This window comes from Lingula anatina, chromosome 2 (assembly GCF_051362555.1).
Source record: "Lingula anatina isolate TDL-2025a chromosome 2, LinAna3.0, whole genome shotgun sequence".
In the NCBI taxonomy this organism is placed as follows: domain Eukaryota; kingdom Metazoa; phylum Brachiopoda; class Lingulata; order Lingulida; family Lingulidae; genus Lingula; species Lingula anatina.
In genome coordinates, this window is record NC_141768.1 from 16924610 (window position 1) to 16947157 (window position 22548).

The 22548-nt window shown below is 34.0% G+C and overlaps 2 protein-coding genes across 3 annotated transcripts in view; one reads left to right on the forward strand and one right to left on the reverse strand.

The window, feature by feature from the left end:
* The first annotated feature begins 55 nt into the window (after positions 1 to 55).
* LOC106178584 (adenosine 3'-phospho 5'-phosphosulfate transporter 1) lies at positions 56 to 8543 on the forward strand. Its single transcript, XM_013561822.2, has 3 exons — positions 56 to 256; positions 5311 to 5522; positions 6127 to 8543. The coding sequence occupies exons 1-3, from the start codon at positions 237 to 239 to the stop codon at positions 7233 to 7235; spliced, it is 1341 nt and encodes a 446-aa protein (XP_013417276.1). The 5' UTR covers positions 56 to 236; the 3' UTR covers positions 7236 to 8543.
* The window catches only part of LOC106178562 (uncharacterized), a 34303-nt gene continuing 20296 nt past the window's right edge, over positions 8542 to 22548 (reverse strand). For both annotated transcript variants that reach the window (XM_087004917.1, XM_087004918.1), the window contains exons 4-7: positions 18371 to 18575; positions 11120 to 11256; positions 9413 to 9590; positions 8542 to 9038 (exon numbers count right to left, since the gene is read on the reverse strand). In XM_087004917.1, the coding sequence (XP_086861043.1) occupies positions 8877 to 9038; positions 9413 to 9590; positions 11120 to 11256; positions 18371 to 18575 (682 nt within the window). In that variant the 3' untranslated portion in view covers positions 8542 to 8876. The remainder of the gene's footprint in view (positions 9039 to 9412; positions 9591 to 11119; positions 11257 to 18370; positions 18576 to 22548) is intronic.

Sequence of the window (22548 nt, forward strand, 5' to 3'; positions counted from 1 at the left end):
TAGAATTTTAACGCAAGATATTATTCTTCTCACCAAACAATGACTTTAAAATAATGACTTTATGAACATTTAAGACCAAAAATAAAAGATCCTGAAAGGCTTATTTTCTCTTGGTAACTACTTCCGCTGTTGCACATAAATTATGTGGCACATGGCGGTAAACAAACTAGCCACCGACCTGAGCGACGCTTTATTATGTGAACAGGATAATATATTGTGATTTTAATAAAAAAAAGATGAAGTGGGTTGAAATATGGTGAGTAGTAAGGAATTCCATATTTACATATCAGTGGGGAAAGGGGGGGGGGGGGTGCAGGGTGATGAGCGCCCCCCTCCCTGCGATCTGTGATTTGCACCCATTAGGCTCACAACTGCTGTCTTACTACAATACATTGTGAATTACAAAGGCAACACATTGTTGTATTGACTATTGCCTAAGGGGAACATTATGCAATTAAATAGTATTATTTACTTGCAGAAGTCCAAAATAATCTTTACTGATGACACTTTTTTTTTTTTGATGGGGGGGGGGGGGGGGGGGGGGGGGGACATGATATTTGGGACCTTGCCATCTTAGGATGCTGTTTATTTCCCCCCATCCCTTTATAATATGATAAATATAAGCTGTTTTACACTAATAGACAATTTCGATAATTTTTCAGATTAGAAAAAATAAAAATGAAAAAAAGTGTTCAGTTGTTGTTTTAGTGGCTTATGCTAACATTACCTTGTTTGTGTCAAAGTGTCATCACTGGGGGAGAAATATGCTAGGTATAAATGGTCTTTCAAATAAGGCTTCGTTCACATGGAATGTCTATTTTCTAAAAATCTTTTTTCTATTCGCGCTATCTTATGATCACGGTCTGTGCCCTGAATATCCCGCCGCGTAATTACTGGCAGCGCGAGCCAGTTACTTATAGTAACTTATAGTAACTGGCTCGCGCTGCTAGTAATTACGCCGCAGGACATTGAGGGCACAGACCATGATCATAAGACATACTGCGAATAGAAAATAGAATTTAGAAAATAGACATTGGATGTGAATGAAGCCTTAGTCTCAACTGTATGTTATGTTTAAAAATGCCAACATATAGTTTCAGTAGTATAACTTATAGGCCATTCACATTAGAAAGTTAACAGACCATTTTATTCTTGGTGGTTCCTGCTAATTTACATTGTACCTCACTCTCCAACCATATGGCGAGGAGGCCCTTGACGGCATCCTCAGACCATGATACTCTTTTGCTGCTACTCATAGTACTCAAATATGTGGGAGCATTTCTTGCGAACGAGATCAGTTGATTAATTGCCCACTTGTGCCCACTTCGGCCTTGACCGCGGTCGAAAGTGCTAGTGTGAATGGCCTATTAGAGAATACCAATTAAAGGACATTATTTCATACTTCCCCAAAAAATTAATATTTCTGCTTTCTTTCTGTGCTATATATTTCCTGCAGCAGTCTCATTTGAATAATTAACTTCACCCGAATCTACATCCATACACTGGAGTGAGAGTGATTGTTAGGCAATGCGTCAGTTATGGGACTTTTATGAATTGGAGGGACAGATAATCAGAGAAAAAATCCGACCAGAAATTTGAAGTTGCAGTTTTAAAGCTATAGTATGGCAGAATGAGGTTTAACACTTGGCATGTCAACTTAATTTAAGTTGTATAAGAAACTAATAGAAGTGGTTTATATACATTACTGGGAATCCATTCTCTCTGTATATATAACTTTGAAGGGGAAAGTTAATAAGGTTAATGTTGTTGAATTTAAATTATTGTCACTGTTAATTTCTTTCTTTTTTGGTTAACTTTATTAAAAGATAAAAGTTAAATGGAGATCAAACAAGATAGCCCAAAGTCAAGCACGATTTCCCTGGATCTGGAGGAGAGAGTACAGAAATTAAGGCAGACTAGCAAGAGGGTCCCATTGGGGGGGGGGGGGGGATAGTATCACAGTTCGGGGAAATAAGATCAATTCACAAATTACTGTAAAAAACTCAGACATGCTGAAAACTTTTCAGAATGGCCAGACATTTGGACCGGCAGTAATAGATTTTGCCGAATGGATTTTTGTCGGACCGAAAATCACCCTATTTGTTTGATACAGATACTACCGATATGATTAGGGTAGCTTACTTTGTTTGTGAATGTGATAGGTTTGAAATGGAAGGGAAAAACACTTTGGGTTTTATATAATTTTATTAGTGAAGTATGTCGAATGATGACTGTAAATTCAAAATTGCTGCTCTTAAAACTCTTGTCGGTCCTTTGGACCGAACAAGTTCAATTTTTTACAGGTCCAGACAAATTTTCCCGGTCATGACTGATCGGACCAACAGTTTCAGCATGTCTGAAAACTCACTTAATATCTCATTGAAAATACAGGAAATAGCAGTTGAAAATCACTGTCACAGAGTATATTAATGACTTCATTTCACAAATGACGAAGAGTTACGGGTACATAGTTCTATACAGATAATGTTAAATGATGTGTGTTTCACGCCTTCTTGGGAAATGGAGAGTAGCTTTCACAGGTTAACAAAATACCCAATGGAACCCCCTAGCAAGTGCAGTATGGTAACAAATAAAAGCATTTACCATTGGGTATCTTTCTGGTTGTGCTTTTCTCTGATGTTTTGTAGAATCAGTCTATTGCACAATATGCATTCACCATTTTGTGTTGCTTTCTATGAAAACCCCCTGTTCATAGGGTTTCTCCATTATTGATAAATAGTGAACGCTACATCGCATGGATTCTCAGTTTTTTTAATTGCTAAAAACATCAAGCAGTATTGACAGTTTCATATCAAAAAACCTTGGATGATCCTCATAATAATATTCAAATTTCTTTTTTATAATGTCAGAAAAATTTTATTTAAGATGTACAGGGGCGGATTCAGGCCGTCTTCTGGGTCTTCTGGAAGACGGTCAGATTTTCAAGTTTATATTGACGGGTATTTAATTTTTTCTGTCGGAAGACGGTCAAAAGTTAAGGATGGATCAACAAAGAAAATTTGGAAGACCGTCAGAATATATCTTTGGATCCGCCCCTGATGTATGTTGTGTTTTTAGGTTAAAGGTTTTTCCATTTGAATATGAAATATTTTATGCACCTATTTACTTCAGAAATGAGAGGTTGTTTCAGTTTAATGCTATATGCCTATTACTTAATAGTAAGATGGTAGATATTAATAATACAATACAATACTGTATATGCAATAGTCTGTATAATATGTATATAATGCAATATGATATTGGCAGAAATGCTGCAGGCAGTATCATGATTTATTCCTTGTAATCATTATGTCCCAGATACCTGTGTATTTTGCCTCTAAGACAACAGGTGTGATTAAGAATATAATACTAGTAAGCCTGACAGAGTGAGAGTTAACAGACAGGGTGAGTAAGGACTCTTAGGAGACATTATTTTAATGTATAGCACACTAAGAGAACCTGTATATGCAAAGGTCAGGCAAAGTGGTAATAAATGTGGCAGTAGCATCATTGCTACGTGTCCAGCTTTGCTTTAGGTCTGTGACAGCTGGGATTTATTTGAGAAATCAAGTGTTCTGGTTTATTTATACTTTGTAATAATTAAGAAGTCAGTATGACGTATTCAGAGGCTAGTATATTGAAGTACAGGGAGCGACAGAAACTCATAGACATGATAAAAAGGTAGGCTGTTATGGTCAAGATTAAGTTAATATGGAAAACAACTCTCATTTTGAGGATTTGTTTCAAAGTGCCATTGAGTACTAGTTAATGTTTCTGAGTAATTTTTAATATTTGCATTGAACAGTCTTGAGTTTTCATTGACTAAACGATGAGGCCATGAAAATAAATATGTATACAATTACAAAAAGGATCTGTTGACTTGATTGGCAGTATCTCATTCTCTGCTCCAAGAGATAATCAACTTTTAAAACCCCCTGTAAAGTAATTACTGTTTAGTGAAAGAGAGTTGAACGCAAATATGCGATTTTCAGAATAAATATTTTACTGATGTGCCACAAAAGCACTGATGTGTGTAGCTGTATCTGCCACGTTGCACACTATAAAGATTTTAAAGGCAGTTAAACATGAAATACCACATAGAACCTGTAGCCTGCAGGTAAGGTTGATGTGTCTGCCGAAAGCATAATATTAGAAGTAATCTTATTCGTGACTAAAATATGTGTTGTTTATATATTTTTTTCAATGGAATTTTTTTTGAGCTATGATCTGAATTAAGTTTTTTAAGCAGATTGAGAAGAACTACCCTTTCTTCTTACTATTTTAGAAGTCTTGAACGCTTGGCAGATATACATTGCAGTGAATAGAAATATATACAAAAAAAAAAAAAAAAAAAAAAATGAAATGAGGGGCCTGTTTTGGACAATGAAAAAGTGGTGATTAGGAATTTATTATATTTATGGAAAGGTCTAACAAAAGGTTTTTTCCGCATTTTGTGCTACACAACAGATAAAGAAAAAGATTTATGTTTTCTTTTTGATAACTAAATACTTCAGCAAATTTTTAAGTGTGACAGGTGTTGTTTAGAAAACAAACTACAATGTACATAAAAGTTCTGTTGAAAGAAGGTTACTTAATATCAACTATAGCTGTTCACAGTTGTGATTATAGAAGGCTGAAAAGACACCAAATGGCTGCAGCTGAGTAGACATCAGACGATGCTGATGTAAGGTTGACTTTGTGTAAGGGATACCGACAGTGCAAGAACCCTGCATTTAATTACTAGTGATAGGCTCATCAAATGATCTGATGGACCTATTTGAACATGCATATAAACTTTATATTGTACAAACTTATTGGGTCATAGTCATTGTAAAGTGCACTAGTTTTGAAGTTTAGTAATTTAATTACCTGTAAAATTCCTTATTAATATGCAAACACAAGGAAACATTGTTCAGTTCACATTAAACATGTATGGCTTATACAAAGGCCTGTTGTATCAGCTGTTGTTAATGTTCAGGTGAAAGACTTCTCTTGAGACCAATCCCATACTGTGCACTGGATGTACACTACAGAGATATTATCTTGCAAGGTTTCCAAGTGTTTTGCATTAGTGAAATAACACTTGAAAGAAGTGTGGGAAATGTTAATCTGTGGTTGTCTGATCTGCACTAGTACAGGAAAGAATTCTTGATACAAATCCAGAGGGAAGTTTAGCATAGAGCAGACAGACGTTGGTCTGAGTACTGCTATGCCAATGAAACAGTAGTATAATCAAGTGCTTGAATGAAAAGAGAATAAGGAAGGAATTAAGATATATCTTGAACTAAGGTGCAGTGTTTTTATTTTCAGCACCATGCTGGCGCTCGTGCTGGTCCTGTTCCTGGTGTATGTGCCTTCCTACATCCATGGCACAACCACAGATGAGAAGTCCTGGGTGGCAGAGCTCCAGGACATCTGGCTGGTACGTCTCTTCCTCAACTTACTGGGATATGCCTCAGTCTTCGTCCCTGCTGGACTGCTCATCAGATATCTTCACAATAACAACTACAATGAGAAAATGGGTGAGTTTTTCCCCTTTTAAAATGCCAGGTTAAGTTTGTTTTTTTTTTTTTTTTTGTTTCACTAGGTGGAAATAAACCCTGTTTTCACCCAAGGTGCTGATAGTTTTGAACATTTTAGTGCTCGGTATGGGTGTAGATGTATTGTTTGTTGCCTTATCATAGTAGAATAACACTTAAAGTAACATAACAAGCTTTTAAACTGAAAAAAAAAAGAAAGGTGGAATATGTAAATATGTAGCTACAAGTGTCCCTTACTGGGAAAACTTGACAAACTTTCAAATTTATTGGTTGTTTGCTTTTGTTTTGATATTTTACTTCAAAAACAATTGTATTTACTGACATTTTTTTTTCTTTTTTTTTGCAAATTTTAGAGGTGAAGGCATTGTGTCAGTAATTTGATTACCTTTTAGGATCCCTTTTAAGTGTTTAGGGTTGATTAAACTACTGGTATTAGAGTGAAATGCCACGTTTTTGCCAAGTTATTTGTTCAGATACCAGCTGTGGAAATCACTAAAAAACACATGAGAACACATAATGTGAGTGCATTCACTTTACAAATATCTTTATCGTAATCAACGAATGACAAAATTTTATTTTTTTTCAGGTTATGGTTTGATCCCAAAGTGTATACGCATTTGCGTGTTTGGGTTGGAGTCAGAAAAGCCTAGCATAGAAGAGGGCTCTATTAAAGCAGCGCCACCCCCAGTAAAAGAAAGAACATTCCAACAAAATTGTTTACTATTGACTTTTCTTGCTGTGGGTCTGCAGGCGTCGTACCTTACCTGGGGTATCCTACAGGAAAGAATCATGAAACATGCTTATGGGAGCAGCAAAGATGACCCAGGTGAAAAATTCAAGAATTCTCAGTTTCTCGTCTTTATGAATAGAATTTTAGCTCTGTGTGTGGCATGTGTGACTCTTTTGCTGACTTCATCACCAAGACACACTGCTCCACTGTACAAATATTCTTATAGTTCTTTCTCCAACATCATGAGTAGCTGGTTCCAATACGAAGCTCTCAAGTATGTAAGCTTCCCTACCCAAGTCCTGGGGAAAGCCTCCAAGATTATTCCTGTGATGCTTATGGGTAAAATTGTTTCAAAGAAAACATACCAGTACTATGAGTACATTACTGCTGCATTAATCTCTGTAGGAGTGAGCATGTTTCTGTTGTCACGTGATGAAGAATCTGATAAAGCACATAGTTCAGTGACAACTTCATCTGGGATTATTCTCATGGTAGGCTACATGGCATTTGACAGTTTCACATCCAACTGGCAGGGGGAGCTATTCAGTGCTTACAAGATGAACCCAATTCAAATGATGGCTGGAGTGAATCTCTTTTCTTGTTTATTGACATGTACTTCTCTTTTTGAACAAGGAGGATTTGTAGAATCTGTTAGCTTTATGTTAAGACATTCTCTTTTTGCATTCCATGTGCTTCTTTTATCCCTGTGTTCAGCAACAGGACAACTGTTTATTTTTTATACCATAAGTAATTTTGGACCAGTGACCTTCACCATAATAATGACAGTGAGGCAAGGCTTAGCCATATTGCTGTCCTGTATAATATACCACCATGCAGTGAGCCCTCTTGGAATCACAGGAGTGCTCATAGTTTTTGGTGCCATTTTCTTAAAGATATACTTGAACCAAAGAATGAAAGCCAAAAGGATTGCTTCAAATTCTACTGTGAATTCACAAAAAGTCTAAGTATTAATTTCCTTCAGTCAGAATTCATATGTTTATTATTTGTTATCATTATTGAGCAGCACACAAATTTAAAGGTGTCAAGGCAGTAGATTGGACTTATTCCTTGGTGATACCAAGCTAACTGTCCGTTTAGTTCAGAAATTGAAATTGTTCTAAAATTATGCATGTTCCCACATTTTGACAGGGCCCAAAGTATGATAAAATAGCAGGGCTATATGGTCTGGTTTACAACCTTCTCAGCTTGGGATGTATGGCAATTATCAAATTAATGATGTGATACAAAGTCAACCTTAATGATGTTATGAATAATGCATTAAGTACTGGGTATATTGTGTACTACTTATGAGTTGTCCAGTGTATGGGACATACAGGAGTGTAATTATATCAAGGCACAGCCGAAATATAATTGCACTTATGTCATTTGCACTTATGTCACGTACAGTGGACAGCGAGTAGTTGTAACTGACCAAGAAGTTATAACTTCTTGAATAAGCATTGTTTTACAATATGATCACTAGGTAAACAGTATAGTTCAAATTCTGGAAAAATTCTGGAAAGTTCTTCAAATTCTGAAAGAACTGTCATAGTTTTGAGTTTGTTATCTTGTTTGTAAATTGTAACATAAAATAATGTATAGACAATGTTATTTGCTTACATGGGGTAAGTGTGGGTTATGCATCCTTAATAAGTTTTGTTGGTTTTTTTTTTTTCAGTCTATTTGTACTTAAATTGGGATTAACATTTAAATACCCTGGTAGTAGGCATGTCAATGTTACTATATATAAGGACTTCTTTGACTTGACCGACGATTCTCATGATTGGTAATCTCAAACAATGGTTTTAGGAAAGTGTGTATTGGTGTTGGGCTAGATGTAGAAATCGTCATGTTTTCAGCTGAGTTTAAACTTTCAGTTCTATATTTTACTGATGATGACAGTAAATATTTTAACCTTGCATTTCTAAATTTTTGACAATATGAAAATGAAAACGTCTGCAGTGGCTGCACACAGAAAAATTTTTTATGAATCTTACAGAATGCTTATAGCATTTATATTCTTAGATCTTGAATTTTACTTAAATGTTAAAACTGGCATTTAGTTTAGGGAGTAAGCTGTGCAGGACACATGCTTGAGAACACAGTGGATGGTAAGATTTTTTAAAATATAAAAGTATGTAGAAATATTGACAGCATTTTATTTCTACCCCATTATAAAGTGATTGGAATGAAATGTTGATGGGAATTGGGACATGGTATATATTATATGTAAGCGAATACAAACTTGGTCAATAAAAACATACAAATTGGAAGTCTTCATATTTTGTTATTTTATAATATGTAACAATAAAAATAAAGAATCTACAAGTGACACTGTCCAGAAAATGATAAGTGTAAGCATTCTTTCAGAGCTCTCATATCCCAAGTAAGCATATAATTGTAATCTAAAATGTCCATTTATATCAGTAAAACACAGCACTCTGCTTCCTTCATTTGCTAATTACTAAATGAATCTAAAATAAGGATAGTGGTGGAGAGCCTGATCATGTATACTTCTCGTCCTTGATCTTATCACTTCACTCGATCCATCCACCAAGTCTGATTTTTAGTTTTTAGTTTCTTGGTCACAACAGTGAGTTGGATAATTACTCCAAAGATGTGCCCGACTCGTCAACTTTTCTGAGGCATAACCACTTGATTGGGAACATGTCATCATCGCTTGTCACACCTGCATAGCTAATTCCTGGTATGTGACAATGAGCTGCATGCATTAGGGGCTTGGGCTGGACCTTACACAATGGCCTTATCTACAAACGTATCAAAGCACTCATGTTATATGGTAAAACAGATTTTCAGAAACAATTAGCTTTTTAATTATTCAAATAGTGTCTATGGTAAGGGTAAAATAAATATACTTGTTTGGCAATGTAATTTCTTCACATAAGCCATCAGGACTGCAACTAGGTGGACAAATATGTCCCACTTACTAAAATGCTACTTCTAATGTATATGAATTTATATTGAATTTTTATTTTATGAATATTTCTACAAAAATGTGTAAGATAGGCAAAATAGGAAAAGGAAGATGTGGAAAGTGTTAAATGGTGATGCAGTTCACAATTCATGTTTTGTACTTCCTTGCCCACAAAATGCAACTTATATCCCACGTCAATTCGTTTACCTTGTAACCAGGGCCTTGAGTGTCATCATATATAAGCTGATGCTCAAAGCGCCACTTGTGAAACAATCTACCATTTGCAGAATATTCTAGGTCACCATGTGTTACATAACGGTCTTTGCTTAGAAAAGGGCACCTTTTCTTTATTGCTGCATACACAACACAGAGATCATCCTCTTCACTGAAAAGATAGGCCACCATGCAAATTTACTAATCAAAAAACTCACTACTATGATTTTTTTTATATCTTTGTCCCTTTAGATACCTAAATAATATTTGTTATCAAGTAACTTACTTTCTAGGTCAAATAAAATTTTAAGTCAATCGTGATCACTGTTGAACAAGTAATAACCTGGTGAATATGATGACACAATCACTTTTTAACTTATATTACTCTAATCAAATTATTTTTGGCATTGGTGACAAAAATAATATTTCATATTATTATGATTATTATTTTATATGTACAGACAGATGTGTCTGTACATATAGCCATCACCTGCATCTATCGTCGCTGTTGTGCACTTTCACCAATAACATGATAAGTGGAAAACCCTTTAACCTTTTGGCTTGAAACTTAAAGAACTGGACTGGTTATGCAGGTCAAATTCGAAAATCAGCATGATCCGGCCATTTTCATAAAAGTTATGCTGTTTTTTCACTTTTTTTTTCAAGCATATATGCACGTCGTCCCTGCGGGGGGACAGTCATTAAATCTCGGCTCCATTGGGACGACACATGGGGAGGCGTGTGAGAGGTGGAGAGATTATTAAAAGATTAGGCGGTTTTTCTTTCATGTACGTCCGCCATATTTAGTCCCCAGGAATTGTAAATCAACTCAACTTGTTGTGAATGCGATCTTAAAGGTCCAATTTGCTCCACTCTGAGATTCTGAACATAGTGAATGATTGAATTTGACAAACTGCAATGATGTGAGTTTATTGCCATTTTTAATACTTTATTACAATACACAATAACAGGTTTACCATCATTTTATATAATCAACTAACAATATTGTTAAGATGCAGAAAATGTCAAAAGAACATTTTTGCATGACTAATTAGTTCAATAGTGACACTGTTAACATGAGTAAGAATAGAATCTGAGGAAAAACCACTTGTGTACGAAAAAAGGCATAACTTTATCAAAACTGAACCAATCAAGCTTATTTTTGAACTTGACCTATAAATTTGTCCTATGAATCAGACATATGTATAAGTTCATAAGAATATTATATGGTTTTCATGTTATCTGTATAATGGTGGATTAAATATGCTGAAAAGTAGTGGAAAAACAGCATAACTTTTGTCAAAATGGTCCGATCAAGCTGATTTTCGAACTTGACACCTGTTTTTTTTTTTTTAGTAAGATTGATCACTCTTGTGAGTTAAAAAAAAAAAAGGTAAAGTAGTTTTCAACTTATCGTTTTATAAGTGATGCATGAATACTGAAAAAAAGCAAAAACAGCACAACTTTTGAAAAAATGGCCCAATCATGCTGATTTTCCAATTCGACCTGAATTTTATGAATATTTATGAATATTAATCAGTTCTGTAAATTTGAAACCAAAAGGTTAAACATTTTCCCACATATTGTGTTATTGGTGAAAGTGCATGGCGAGAGCGACGACAGACGCAGGTGACGGCTGTATGTACAAACACATCTGTGTCTGCACATAAAAAGACAGACAAAAACATTTAAAGTACAAACCTCTTTGGTCTACTCTGGAATTGATAAACTTTAATACGTCTAGATATAATTGGAATTGACATCTGTACACCAACAATGAACAGTATGTTTTTAAAGCCGTAATTTTCATGGAGTAGTTCTGTCATGCTGACCTTTGGCTGAAAGAAAAATAACATAACAGAAGGTTATCATATGCCCATAAATAGATCATCACAAAGCGAAAAAATAACATAACTTTTGGAAAAATGGTTTGTTTTGAGCTAATTTTCAGAAAAGTTGATCACTCCTTTGGGTTTCAAGACAAAAGGCCTATCAATTTTCCTTGAAATGTGCTATCATTATTGCATATATGCTGAAAAAAGTTTTGAAAAAATGGCCCTATCATGTTGACTCAACCATTATTTTATGAATATTAATTATTCCCATATTTGAACACGAAGGTAAAACGGTTTTCCAGTTATTGTGTTATCACTGAAAGTGCACAGCAAAGCCGGAGGTGAAGACAGGCATTCTGTGTCTGCATATAAAAAATTCATTAAAGGTGCTTAGTGCAAAATATAATAAATAATGATAATAATAATTAAACAAGGCAGCAAAGCTGTCAAATGTACAGACAAAAAGAAGGAAAAAAACAAAATAGGGTACAGTCAATTCTGATGCAAAAGTACATTATGTTAAACTGCAAATTCAACATCAAATTTTAATTATACTCAACAGGTAATTCCAATGTAAGTAAAATGTGTAACAAGCATAAGGCTTCAGCCCCATAGGAGTTCAAGTTCACACTCTGAAAATGTATAACTTCCAGAAAAAGAAGTCAATTAGACTGCTTTTCCAACTCAGGCTGCATTTTAGTCCTGTATTTCTTTTTTAAAAGTTTGGCAATCATAAGTAACATGATTTTCCCATAATGGTTTTCATGGCAGCAGCACCCAAAATTGTGTGTTCTTCTATTCTGATGCAATATTACATAATGGTTAACAGCATAATGACAATCAATTTTTAATAATAAAATAAAGGTTTCATGGATTTTCAGAAAATATGACTAGCATGGGTCTTCAAGCCTGTGGAACTTCAAAGTCACACCTTGAAAATGCCAATATGTGAAAAATTAAACTTTCACAAAAAAAATGTTTAACCGGCAGAAAGAATTACCAAACAGATTGCATTGCCTACTGAAGCCTTATTTAAGTCCCATGTTTCTTTCTGTAAGTTTGAGAACAGTAAATGACATGGTTTTCCTTAAATGGTCATCATGGGAGCAGTGCCCAAAATAGGTTTATTTTCAAATTTTGATGCAATATTACATAATGTTTAACAGCATAATGATCATCAATTTTTAATAATATCATGTATATTCAGAAAATGTGACTAGCAAAGGTCTTCATGCCCATGGAACTTCAAAGTGACACCTTGAATATGCCAAAATGTAAACTAGACAGCACTGTGCTGAAATGGGTTTATTTCCATTTTAACACTTTTTTAATATAAGATGAAATAAACAGTTTACTGCCATTTTTATATGATCAACTAAGAAAATTAATGAGATGGGAAAAATATCAATAGAACTGTGTCAAATGTCCAATTTCCTCCATTCTGACATTCTGAACATAGTAAATGATTGAATCTGACTGATATGAGTTTATTTCCATTTTTGACACTTTATTACACAATACACGATAACAAGTTTACCATCATTTCTACATAATCAACTAACAATGTTGTAAAGATGTAGGAAATGTCAAACAAACACTTTTATGTGTCTTATTAATTAAATAATAAGACTGTTAACATGTCTAAGAATTGAATTTGAGGAAATGTGAAAAAACAGCACGACTTCTAAAACAATGGCCCGATTATACTAATTTTCAAACTCAACCTGCATTTTAGTAAGATTGACCACTCCTGTGAGTTTAATGACAATTGGTCTATCTGTTTTTCTTATATTCTGTTTACAGTGTTGCATATATGCTAAAAAGTGAAAAAACAGCATAACTACTAAAACAATGGCCCGATTATACTAATTTTCAAACTCAACCTGCATTTTAGTAAGATTGACCACTCCTGTGAGTTTAATGACAATTGGTCTATCTGTTTTTCTTATATTCTGTTTACAGTGTTGCATATATGCTAAAAAGTGAAAAAACAGCATAACTACTAAAATAGTGGCCCGATCATGCCGATTTTCGAACTTGACCTGCGTTTTAGTAAGATTGATTACTCCTGTGAGTTTCATGACAACAGGCCTATCGGTTTTCCTTAAAATGTGTTAACAGGGTTGCATATATGCTGAAAAGTGAAAAAACAGCATAACTTCTACAATAATGGCCCGATCATGCTGATTTTCGAACTTGACCTGTGTTTTATGAATATTCATCAGCTCTGTAAATATAAAGCCAAAAAGTAAAACTGCCCTCCACTTATCGTGTTAACGAGGAAAGTGCACGGCGCCGGCATCGGCGACGACAGACGCAGGTGATGGCAATATGTACAGACACTACTGTGTCTGTACATAAAAAGAAACTCTTACTTAAAACATTTTCCTGGGTTAATGGCAATTTACCCTAAAGAACCAGTCCTTTTATCAAATAATGATTCCTAGTAAAATTGATACATGGGTCAAATAGCACAGTAACAACAGATATTAGTGATGGCTTCATGCCCAGACATAAGTGTCTGACCATTAAAAAACTTGATTCAACTAGAGGATCAGAGAGGCCATACCGCCTCCAGATTTTGTACCACCAGCAGGAGTAAGCGCATTAATATCAAAAACAAAAAAGAGACACCATCTCCAGTGTTGTGCTTGACAAGCTCTACAAAATGCAATAAATAAAAGTTCTCAATTTTTTTGCAGAAAATTACAATTTATAACAAAACTGTGGGGAAAACTAAAAGGTCAAATCCAAGGTTACAGTAAAATTGTGAATATAAGACTTCCCATCCAAGTTCAATAGAAAATTTGGGAGTCTGAAAATGTCCCAGGTGCGTTTCATGGTAAAATTAGGTTCAAATTCAAGGTCACAGTAAGATTATATATTTGTATATATATGACTTATCATTCAAGCTCAATAGTAACTATGGGTGTATCTCTGCCAGTTTTGGAGATATAAGGGCCAGAATATTTGCAAAGTGCAGTTCATCATGAAAAGTAGGTCAAAGGTCAATTTCATGGTCACAGATTGCCATACCATCACGTGACTTCCTATTCAAGTTCAATAGTAACTATGGGCATATCTCTGCCAGTTTTGGAGATATAAGGGCCTAAAAATTTGCAATGTTCATGGTGAAAAGTAAGTCAAACATCAATTTCAAGGTTTCAGTTAGATTGCCAGTATATGACTTCACATTAAAGTTCAATTGTAACTATGGACTTATATCTGCTAATTTTGGAGTATTTCACATTTTATTTTTCATCACTGAATATTGCAATGTTATTTTTCTTGATATAGTGCAATTTCTTAACTGTACGGAAAAAATTGGAACAAACAGAAAGTATAAAGTTTTCAGTTTCGGAATCAAATGAATGCTTTTCCCATGAAAATGTATTGATTGACCCCAAACTCCTGAAGATAAAATCAGTCCTTAATTGTAACCCCTCACTTTAATATGAGAGCTTAGGCCAGTGTAGTTTCTGAAAATTGGCATAAATAATTTTTTTTTTTTTTTTTTGCAGAAAATTCCCATTTTTAGAAAATTAGAAATTTTCCCTAATGCCTTCTGTTTTAGAGATGTTTAGCATTTCACTCTCAAAAATTTTGGCAAGGATGCATTTCAACGAGCATCACGCCTTGGACAATGCACTGACCGGGACCCCCCCCCCCCCCCCCCCAAAAAAAAAAAAAAAAAAAAAAAAAAAAAAAAAAACAGGGAGTTTAAGATGAGATTATATTGTATGTGACATAAATCCAAGAGATGGGGATACAAGCCCTTGTGCTCTAGGAGGAGACGCAGTAATGGTGACTTGTTTCTGGCACCAGACTACGGAGCCAGCATATGCTGGTGGTACTAATAACAAGGCAGCAAAGCTGTCAAATGTACAGACAAAAAGCAGGAAATAACTATGCACAAAATAGGCTACTGTCAATTCTGATGCAAAAGTACATTATGTTAAACTGCAAATTCAACATCAAATTTTAATTATGCTCAACAGGTAATACCAATGTAAGTAAAATGTGTAACAAGCATAAGGCTTCAGGCCCATGGCAGTTCAAGTTCACACTTTGAAAATGTATAACTTCCAGAAAAAGAAGCCAATTAGACTGCTTTTCCAACTCAGGCTGCATTTTAGTCCTGTATTTCTTTTTTGAACGTTTGGCAATCATCAGTAACATGGTTTTCCCAGAATGGTCATCATGGCAGCAGCACCCAAAATTGTGTTTTTCTTCTATTCTGATGCAATATTACATAATGGTTAACAGCATAATGACCGTCAATTTTTAATAATAAATATCATGTATCATGGATTTTCAGAAAATGTGACTAGCATGGGTCTTCAAGCCCATGGAACTTCAAAGTCACACCTTGAAAATGCCAATATGTGAAAAATTAAATTTTCACAAAAAAAAACTGTTTAACTAGCAGAGAGAATTACCAAACAGACTGCATTGCCTACTGAAGCTGTATTTTAGTCCCATGTTTCTTTCCTGTAAGTTTGAGAACAGTAAGTGACATGATTTTTCTTAAATGGTCATCATGGGAACAGTGCCCAAAATATTTTTTTTCCAAATTTTGATGCAATATTACATAATGTTTAACAGCATAATGACCATCAATTTTTAATAATAAAATATAAGTATTATGGATATTCAGAAAATGTGACTAGCAAAGGTCTTCAGGCCCATGGAACTTCAAAGTCACAACTTGAAAATGCCAAAATGTAAACAAGACAGCACTGTTCTGAAATTTTTTTTTTTTATTTTTAACACTTTTTTAACATAAAACAAAATTAACAGTTTACTGCCATTTTTATATGATCAACTAAGAAAATTGATGAGATGGGAAAAATATCAATAGAACAGTGTCAAATGTCCAATTTTCCTCCATTCTGAGTTTCTGAACATAGTGAATGATTGAATCTTACAAACTGTAATGATATGAGTTTATTTCCATTTTTGAAACTTTATTACACAATACACGATAACAAGTTTACCATCATTTTTACAAAATCAACTAACAATGTTGTAAAGATGCAGGAAATGTCAAACAAACACTTTTACTTATCTTATTAATTAAATAATGAAACTGTTAACATGCCTAAAAATTGAATCTGAGGAAATGTGAAACAAGACAGCACTATTCTGAAATGGGTTTATTTCCATTTTTAACACTTTTTTAACATAAAACAAAATAAACAGTTTACTGCCATTTTTTTATGATCAACTAAGAAAATTGATGAGATGTGAAAAATATCAATAGAACAGTGTCAAATGTCCAATTTCCTCCATTCTGAGTTTCTGAACATAATGAATGATTGAATCTTACAAACTGCAATGATATGAGTTTATTTCCATTTTTGACACCTTATTACACAATACACGATTACAGGTTTAACATCATTTTTACGTAATCAACTAACAATGTTGTAAAGATGCAGGAAATGTCAAACAAACACTTTTACGTATCTTATTAATTAAATAAAGAGACTGTTAACATGCCTAAGAATTGAATCTGAGGAAATGTGAAAAAACAGCATAACTTATAAAATAATGGTCCGATTATGCTGATTTTCGAACTTGACCTGCGTTTTAGTAAGATTGATTACTCCTGTGAGTTTCATGACAACAGGCCTATCAGTTTTCCTTGAAATGTGTTAACAGTGTTGCATATATGCTGAAAAGTGAAAAAAACAGCATAAATTCTACAATAATGGCCCGATCATGCTGATTTTCGAACTTGACCTGCGTTTTATGAATATTCATCAGCTCTGTAAATATAAAGCCAAAAAGTAAAACTGTCTTCCACCTATGGTGTTAACGCTGAAAGTGCACGGCAACATGATTGGCGACGGCGACGACAGACGCAGGTGATGGCAATATGTACAGACACATCTGTGTCTGTACATAAAAATGTGACTAGCAAAGGTCTTCAGGCCCATGGAACTTCAAAGTCACACCTCGAAATTAAATGCCAAAATGTAAACAAGACAGCACTGTTCTGAAATGGTTTTTTTTTTCCATTTTTAACAATTTTTTAACATGAAACAAAATTAACAGTTTACTGCCATTTTTATATGATCAACTAAGAAAATTGATGAGATGGGGAAAATATCAATACAACAGTGTTACATGTCCAATTTCCTCCATTCTGAGATTCTGAACATCATGAATGATTGAATCTGACAAACTGCAATGATGAGTTTATTTCCATATTTGAAACTCTATTACATAATACACGATAACAAGTTTACCATCATTTTTACACAATCAACTAACAATGTTGTACAGATGCAGGAAATGTGAAACAAACACCTTTACGTATCTTATTAGTTAAATAATGAGACTGTTAACATGCCTAAGAATTGAATCTGAGGAAATGTGAAAAAACAGCATAACTTCTAAAATAATGGCCCGATAATGCTGATTTTCGAACTTGACCTGCGTTTTAGTGAGGTTGATTACTCCTGTGAGTTTCATGACAACAGGCCTATCGGTTTTCCTTGAAATGTGTTAACAGTGTTGCATATAAGCTAAAAAGTGAAAAAACAGCATAACTTCTACAACAAACATGCTGATTTTCGAACTTGACCTGCGTTTTATAAATATTTACCAGCTCTGTAAATATAAAGCCAAAAAGTAAAACTGTCTTCCACTTATCGTGTTAACGATGAAAGTGCACGGCGACGGCGACATCGACGGCGACAGGGACGGCGACAGGGACGGCGACGGCGACGACAGACGCAGGTGATGGCAATATGTACAGACACATCTGTGTCTGTACATAAAAATAGGGAAATTGAAATAAAGTTTGTTTTTCATTCAATCTCAATCTTAGTTATTCAAGTAAAATTTTGAACTAAACTAGCTGACCAGGACACTCCTCATATCAACTCTGACTGATAACAGATCATAGTAAACAAGATCATGCATGGGGGTAACATCCATTGTCAATATGAACGAGATCAAATTATATACAGTCTCTGTAACTGTATGCATGTATAATATATCTGTATATTATTCATAAAACATTGTAGAAGATTACAGAAAAGAATGCTTCTATAGAAGGAAGGATTTTAACCACAGTGTTCCAGTATACCAACATGTAGATACTTACCCTTCCCCAACCATAAATATTTAGGTAATCTACTACAAGATCCACTGGACCAATTGAATCAAGGAACTTGCAAAAATCTGTTGAAAAGTTGCTAGATTTTAAGTTTTCTATTTTGGTGAGAACACCAGGCAACAGTTCTTTATACTCCTTGTGGTATGTTGGATGCCTATGGATTAGTTGGTTGCAATTGGGACATTGGCTCATCCTGAAATAAAACATATAAAATACAGAAAGCAGCACATAATGATGAACTTTCTACCTTACAAATTTAACAATTATCTAGTCAGGAACAAGAAAGTATTTCACATTAACTGATTGAACTAATTTGAGTTTCAAAATTTAGGACTGCGTAATAGTACACTGACAGACTTGAAATTAATTCTTTTTCTTATAATACAGAACATAAATCCTAAATATGTAAAAATATTCATCCACAACAATATTAAAGGCATTATAATGATAAACTGATAATCCTTTTTTATGTACAGACACAGATGTGTCTGTACATATAGCCATCACCTGCGTCTGTCGTCGCCGTCGTCGCCGTGCACTTTTACCGATAACACGATAAGTGGAAAACTGTTTTTCATTTCAGCTTGAAACTTACAGAATTGATAAATATTTATAATACGCAGGTCAAGTTCGAAAATCAGCATGATCGGGTCACTTGTAGGGAAGTTATGGTGTTTTTTCACTTTTTTCAGCATATATGCAGCACAGATAACACGATAAATGGAAAACCATTTTACTTTTTGGCTTGAAACTTACAGAACCGATGAATATTCATAATACGCAGGTCAAGTTCGAAAATCAGCATGATCGGGCCATATTTGTGGAAGTTATGCTATTTTTTCATTTTTTTCAGCATAAATGCAACACCGATAACACGATAAGTGAAAAACCGTTTTACCTTTTGGCTTGAAACTTACATGAATGATGAATATTCATAATACGCAGGTCAAGTTCGAAAATCAGCATGATCGGGCCATATTTGTGGAAGTTATGCTATTTTTTTCATTTTTTTCAGCATAAATGCAACAACGATAACACGATAAGTGAAAAACCAATTTACCTTTTGGCTTGAAACTTACAGAACCGATGAATATTCCTTATACGCAGGTCAAGTTTGAAAATCAGTCTGATGGGGCTATTTTTATGGAAGTTATGCTGTTTTTTCACTATTTCAGCATATGTGCAACACCGATAACACATTTCAAGGAAAATCAATTGGCCAATTGTCTTGAAATTCACAGGGGTGATCAGATTTACTAAAATACAGATGAGGTTCGAAAATAAGCTTGATCGGTTCTGTTTTGGTGAAATTGTGCCCTTTTTTCCTCGGATTTAATTCTTAGGCATGTTAACAATCTCATTTGTGAACTAATTAGTAATGTAAAGGTGTTCTTTTGACATTTTCTGCATCTTAACAATATTGTTAGTTGATTATATAAAAATGATGGTAAACCTGTTATTGTGCATTGTGTAATAAAGTGTCAAAAATTGAAATAAACTCATATCTTTACAGTTTGTCAGATTCAATCATTCACCATGTTCAGAATCTCAGAACGGAACAAATTGGACATTTAAAATTGTTCTATTGATATTTTTCCTATGTCAACAACTTTCTTAGTTGATCATTTAAAAACGACAGTAAATTGATTATTTTGATATATGTAAAAAAGTGTTGAAAGTGGAAAGAAATTCATTTCAGTACAGTTATCTCTTGTGTACATTTTGGCATTTTGAAGTTGTGACTCTGAACTTCCATGGCCCTGAAGACCTTTCCATATCAAATTTTCTGAATATCCATGATACTTTTATTTTATTATTAAAAATTGATGGTCATTATGCTGTTAAGCATTATGTAATATTGCATCAAAATTGAAGACAACCCCATTTTAGACAATGCCTCCACAGTGTCCATTAAAGGAAAACCAAGTCACTTACTCTTCTCAAACTTACAGAAATGTAGCATAGCACTAAATTATAGCTTCAGTTGAAAAACCTGTTATATCGGTTAACTTTCTTGGAAATTATATAGTTTTTTGTTACAATTAAAATTTTCACATATGGACATTTTCAAGGTGTGACTTAGTCTTTGAACTTCCATTGGCTTGAATACCATTGCTAGTCACATCTTTTGAATAGCTATGAAACATTTACTTTATTATTAAAAATTGATGGCCATTGTGCTGTTAAGCATTATGTTAAATTGCATAAAAGATGAAAAAAAACCTTTTTTGGACATCGCTGCTGGGATGACCATTAAAGAAAAACCATTTTACTTATGATATTCTAACTTACTGAAAAGTTTCATAGGACTGAAGTGTAGCTTGTGTTGGAAATCAGTGTGATTGTTTTCTGTTTTGGAAGCAATGCAGCTCTATGGAGTGCTATATGGGGCTACTGTTTATGGATGGTGGTAATTGTCCCTTGGGATAATCACTAGCTAAATTCAGAGCTATAAAATTACTTGCCTAATTGATTTTCAAGTGCCCATTAAATAAGATTACATAAAACACACGTTGAGATTTCCCATTCAAGTCCTATAGGTTAAGCTCTCTTAACTGTGTCACATAATTAGGAATTGGTGATAATTATGCAGGTAAATGTTGTTTAATTTGCAAATAAGTTTACAAAAGAAAAAAAATTTGTGTAATGCCAACATTAATGCTATAGATGAATAACAGTGCCTTATTATCCTCAAACACATTGGGATTATTCATATCATGTTAATACAGCAAGATTTAAAGTTTGAATAGCACCTTTATTGGATTTTTTTTTTTTTTTTTTTTTTTGTGTTTTCTTTTTAATTTTTTTCTAAACACTGGCATTTTCAACTCCCATCCACCTGAAGCTCTTCAGATTTTCTGTATTTCCACATAAGCAGTTGCATAGGTATTTATGTCTTTAAACAATATGTAATATTATTTTATGCACTGTCAACATTTTTCAAATATTGGCATTTTCATTATGTGAATTTGAACTCTCATGGTCCAGAAACTATAATCTTATTGCAGGGGTGGATTGAGGCCGTCTTCTGGGTCTTTCAGATGACGGTCAGATTTTAAAGTTTACATTGACTGGTATCAATTTTTTCTGTTGGAAGACCATCAAAAGTGTAGGATGGATCAACAAATATAGTTTGGAATACTGTCAGAAAATACCTCTGGATCTGCTCCAGTTATTGAGCATGTTACCTGTTGTGCATGATTAAAATTCAGTGATGATTGACAGTGCTATTATAAGCATTATTTATTATTGCATCAAAATTGACAAAATGACCCATTTTCTATAGGTTAAGCTCTCTTAACTGTGTCACATAATTAGAAATTGGTGATAATTATGTAGGTAAATGTTGTTTAATATTGCAAATAAGTTTACAAAAGAAAAAAAATTGTGTAATGCCAACATTAATGCTATAGATGAATAACAGTGCCTTATTATCCTCAAACACGTTGGGGTTATTCCTATCATGTTAATACAGCAAGATTAAAAGTTTGAATAGCAGCTTTATTGGAATTTTTTTTTTTTTTTTTTTTTTTGTGTTTTCTTTTTAATTTTTTTCTAAACACTGGCATTTTCAACTCCCATCCACCTGAAGCTCTTCAGATTTTCTGTCTTTCCACATAAGCAGTTGCATATGTTTTTATGTCTTTAAACATTATGTAATATTATTTTATGCACTGTCAACATTTTTCAAATATTGGGATTTTCATTATGTGAATTTGAACTCTCATAGTCCAGAAACTGTAATCTTATTGCAGGGGTGGATTGAGGCCGTCTTCTGGGTCTTTCAGATGACGGTCAGATTTTAAAGTTTACATTGACTGGTATCAATTTTTTTCTGTTGGAAGACCATCAAAAGTGGAGGATGGATCAACAAAGATACTTTGGAATACTGTCAGAAAATATCTCTGGATCTGCTCCTGTTATTGACCATGTTACCTGTTGTGCATGATTAAAATTCAGTGATGATTGACAGTGCTATTATAAGCATTATTTATTATTGCATCAAAATTGACAAAATGACCCATTTTGCATCTTTATTCTCTGTTTTTTGTCTGTACATTTAACAGCTTTGCTGCCTTGTCTAATTTTGGTAACATTTGGTGTAAATTTTTAGTCCAAATGAAACCCACCATGATTGTATAGGTCTCAATGCAGGGCTTGACATA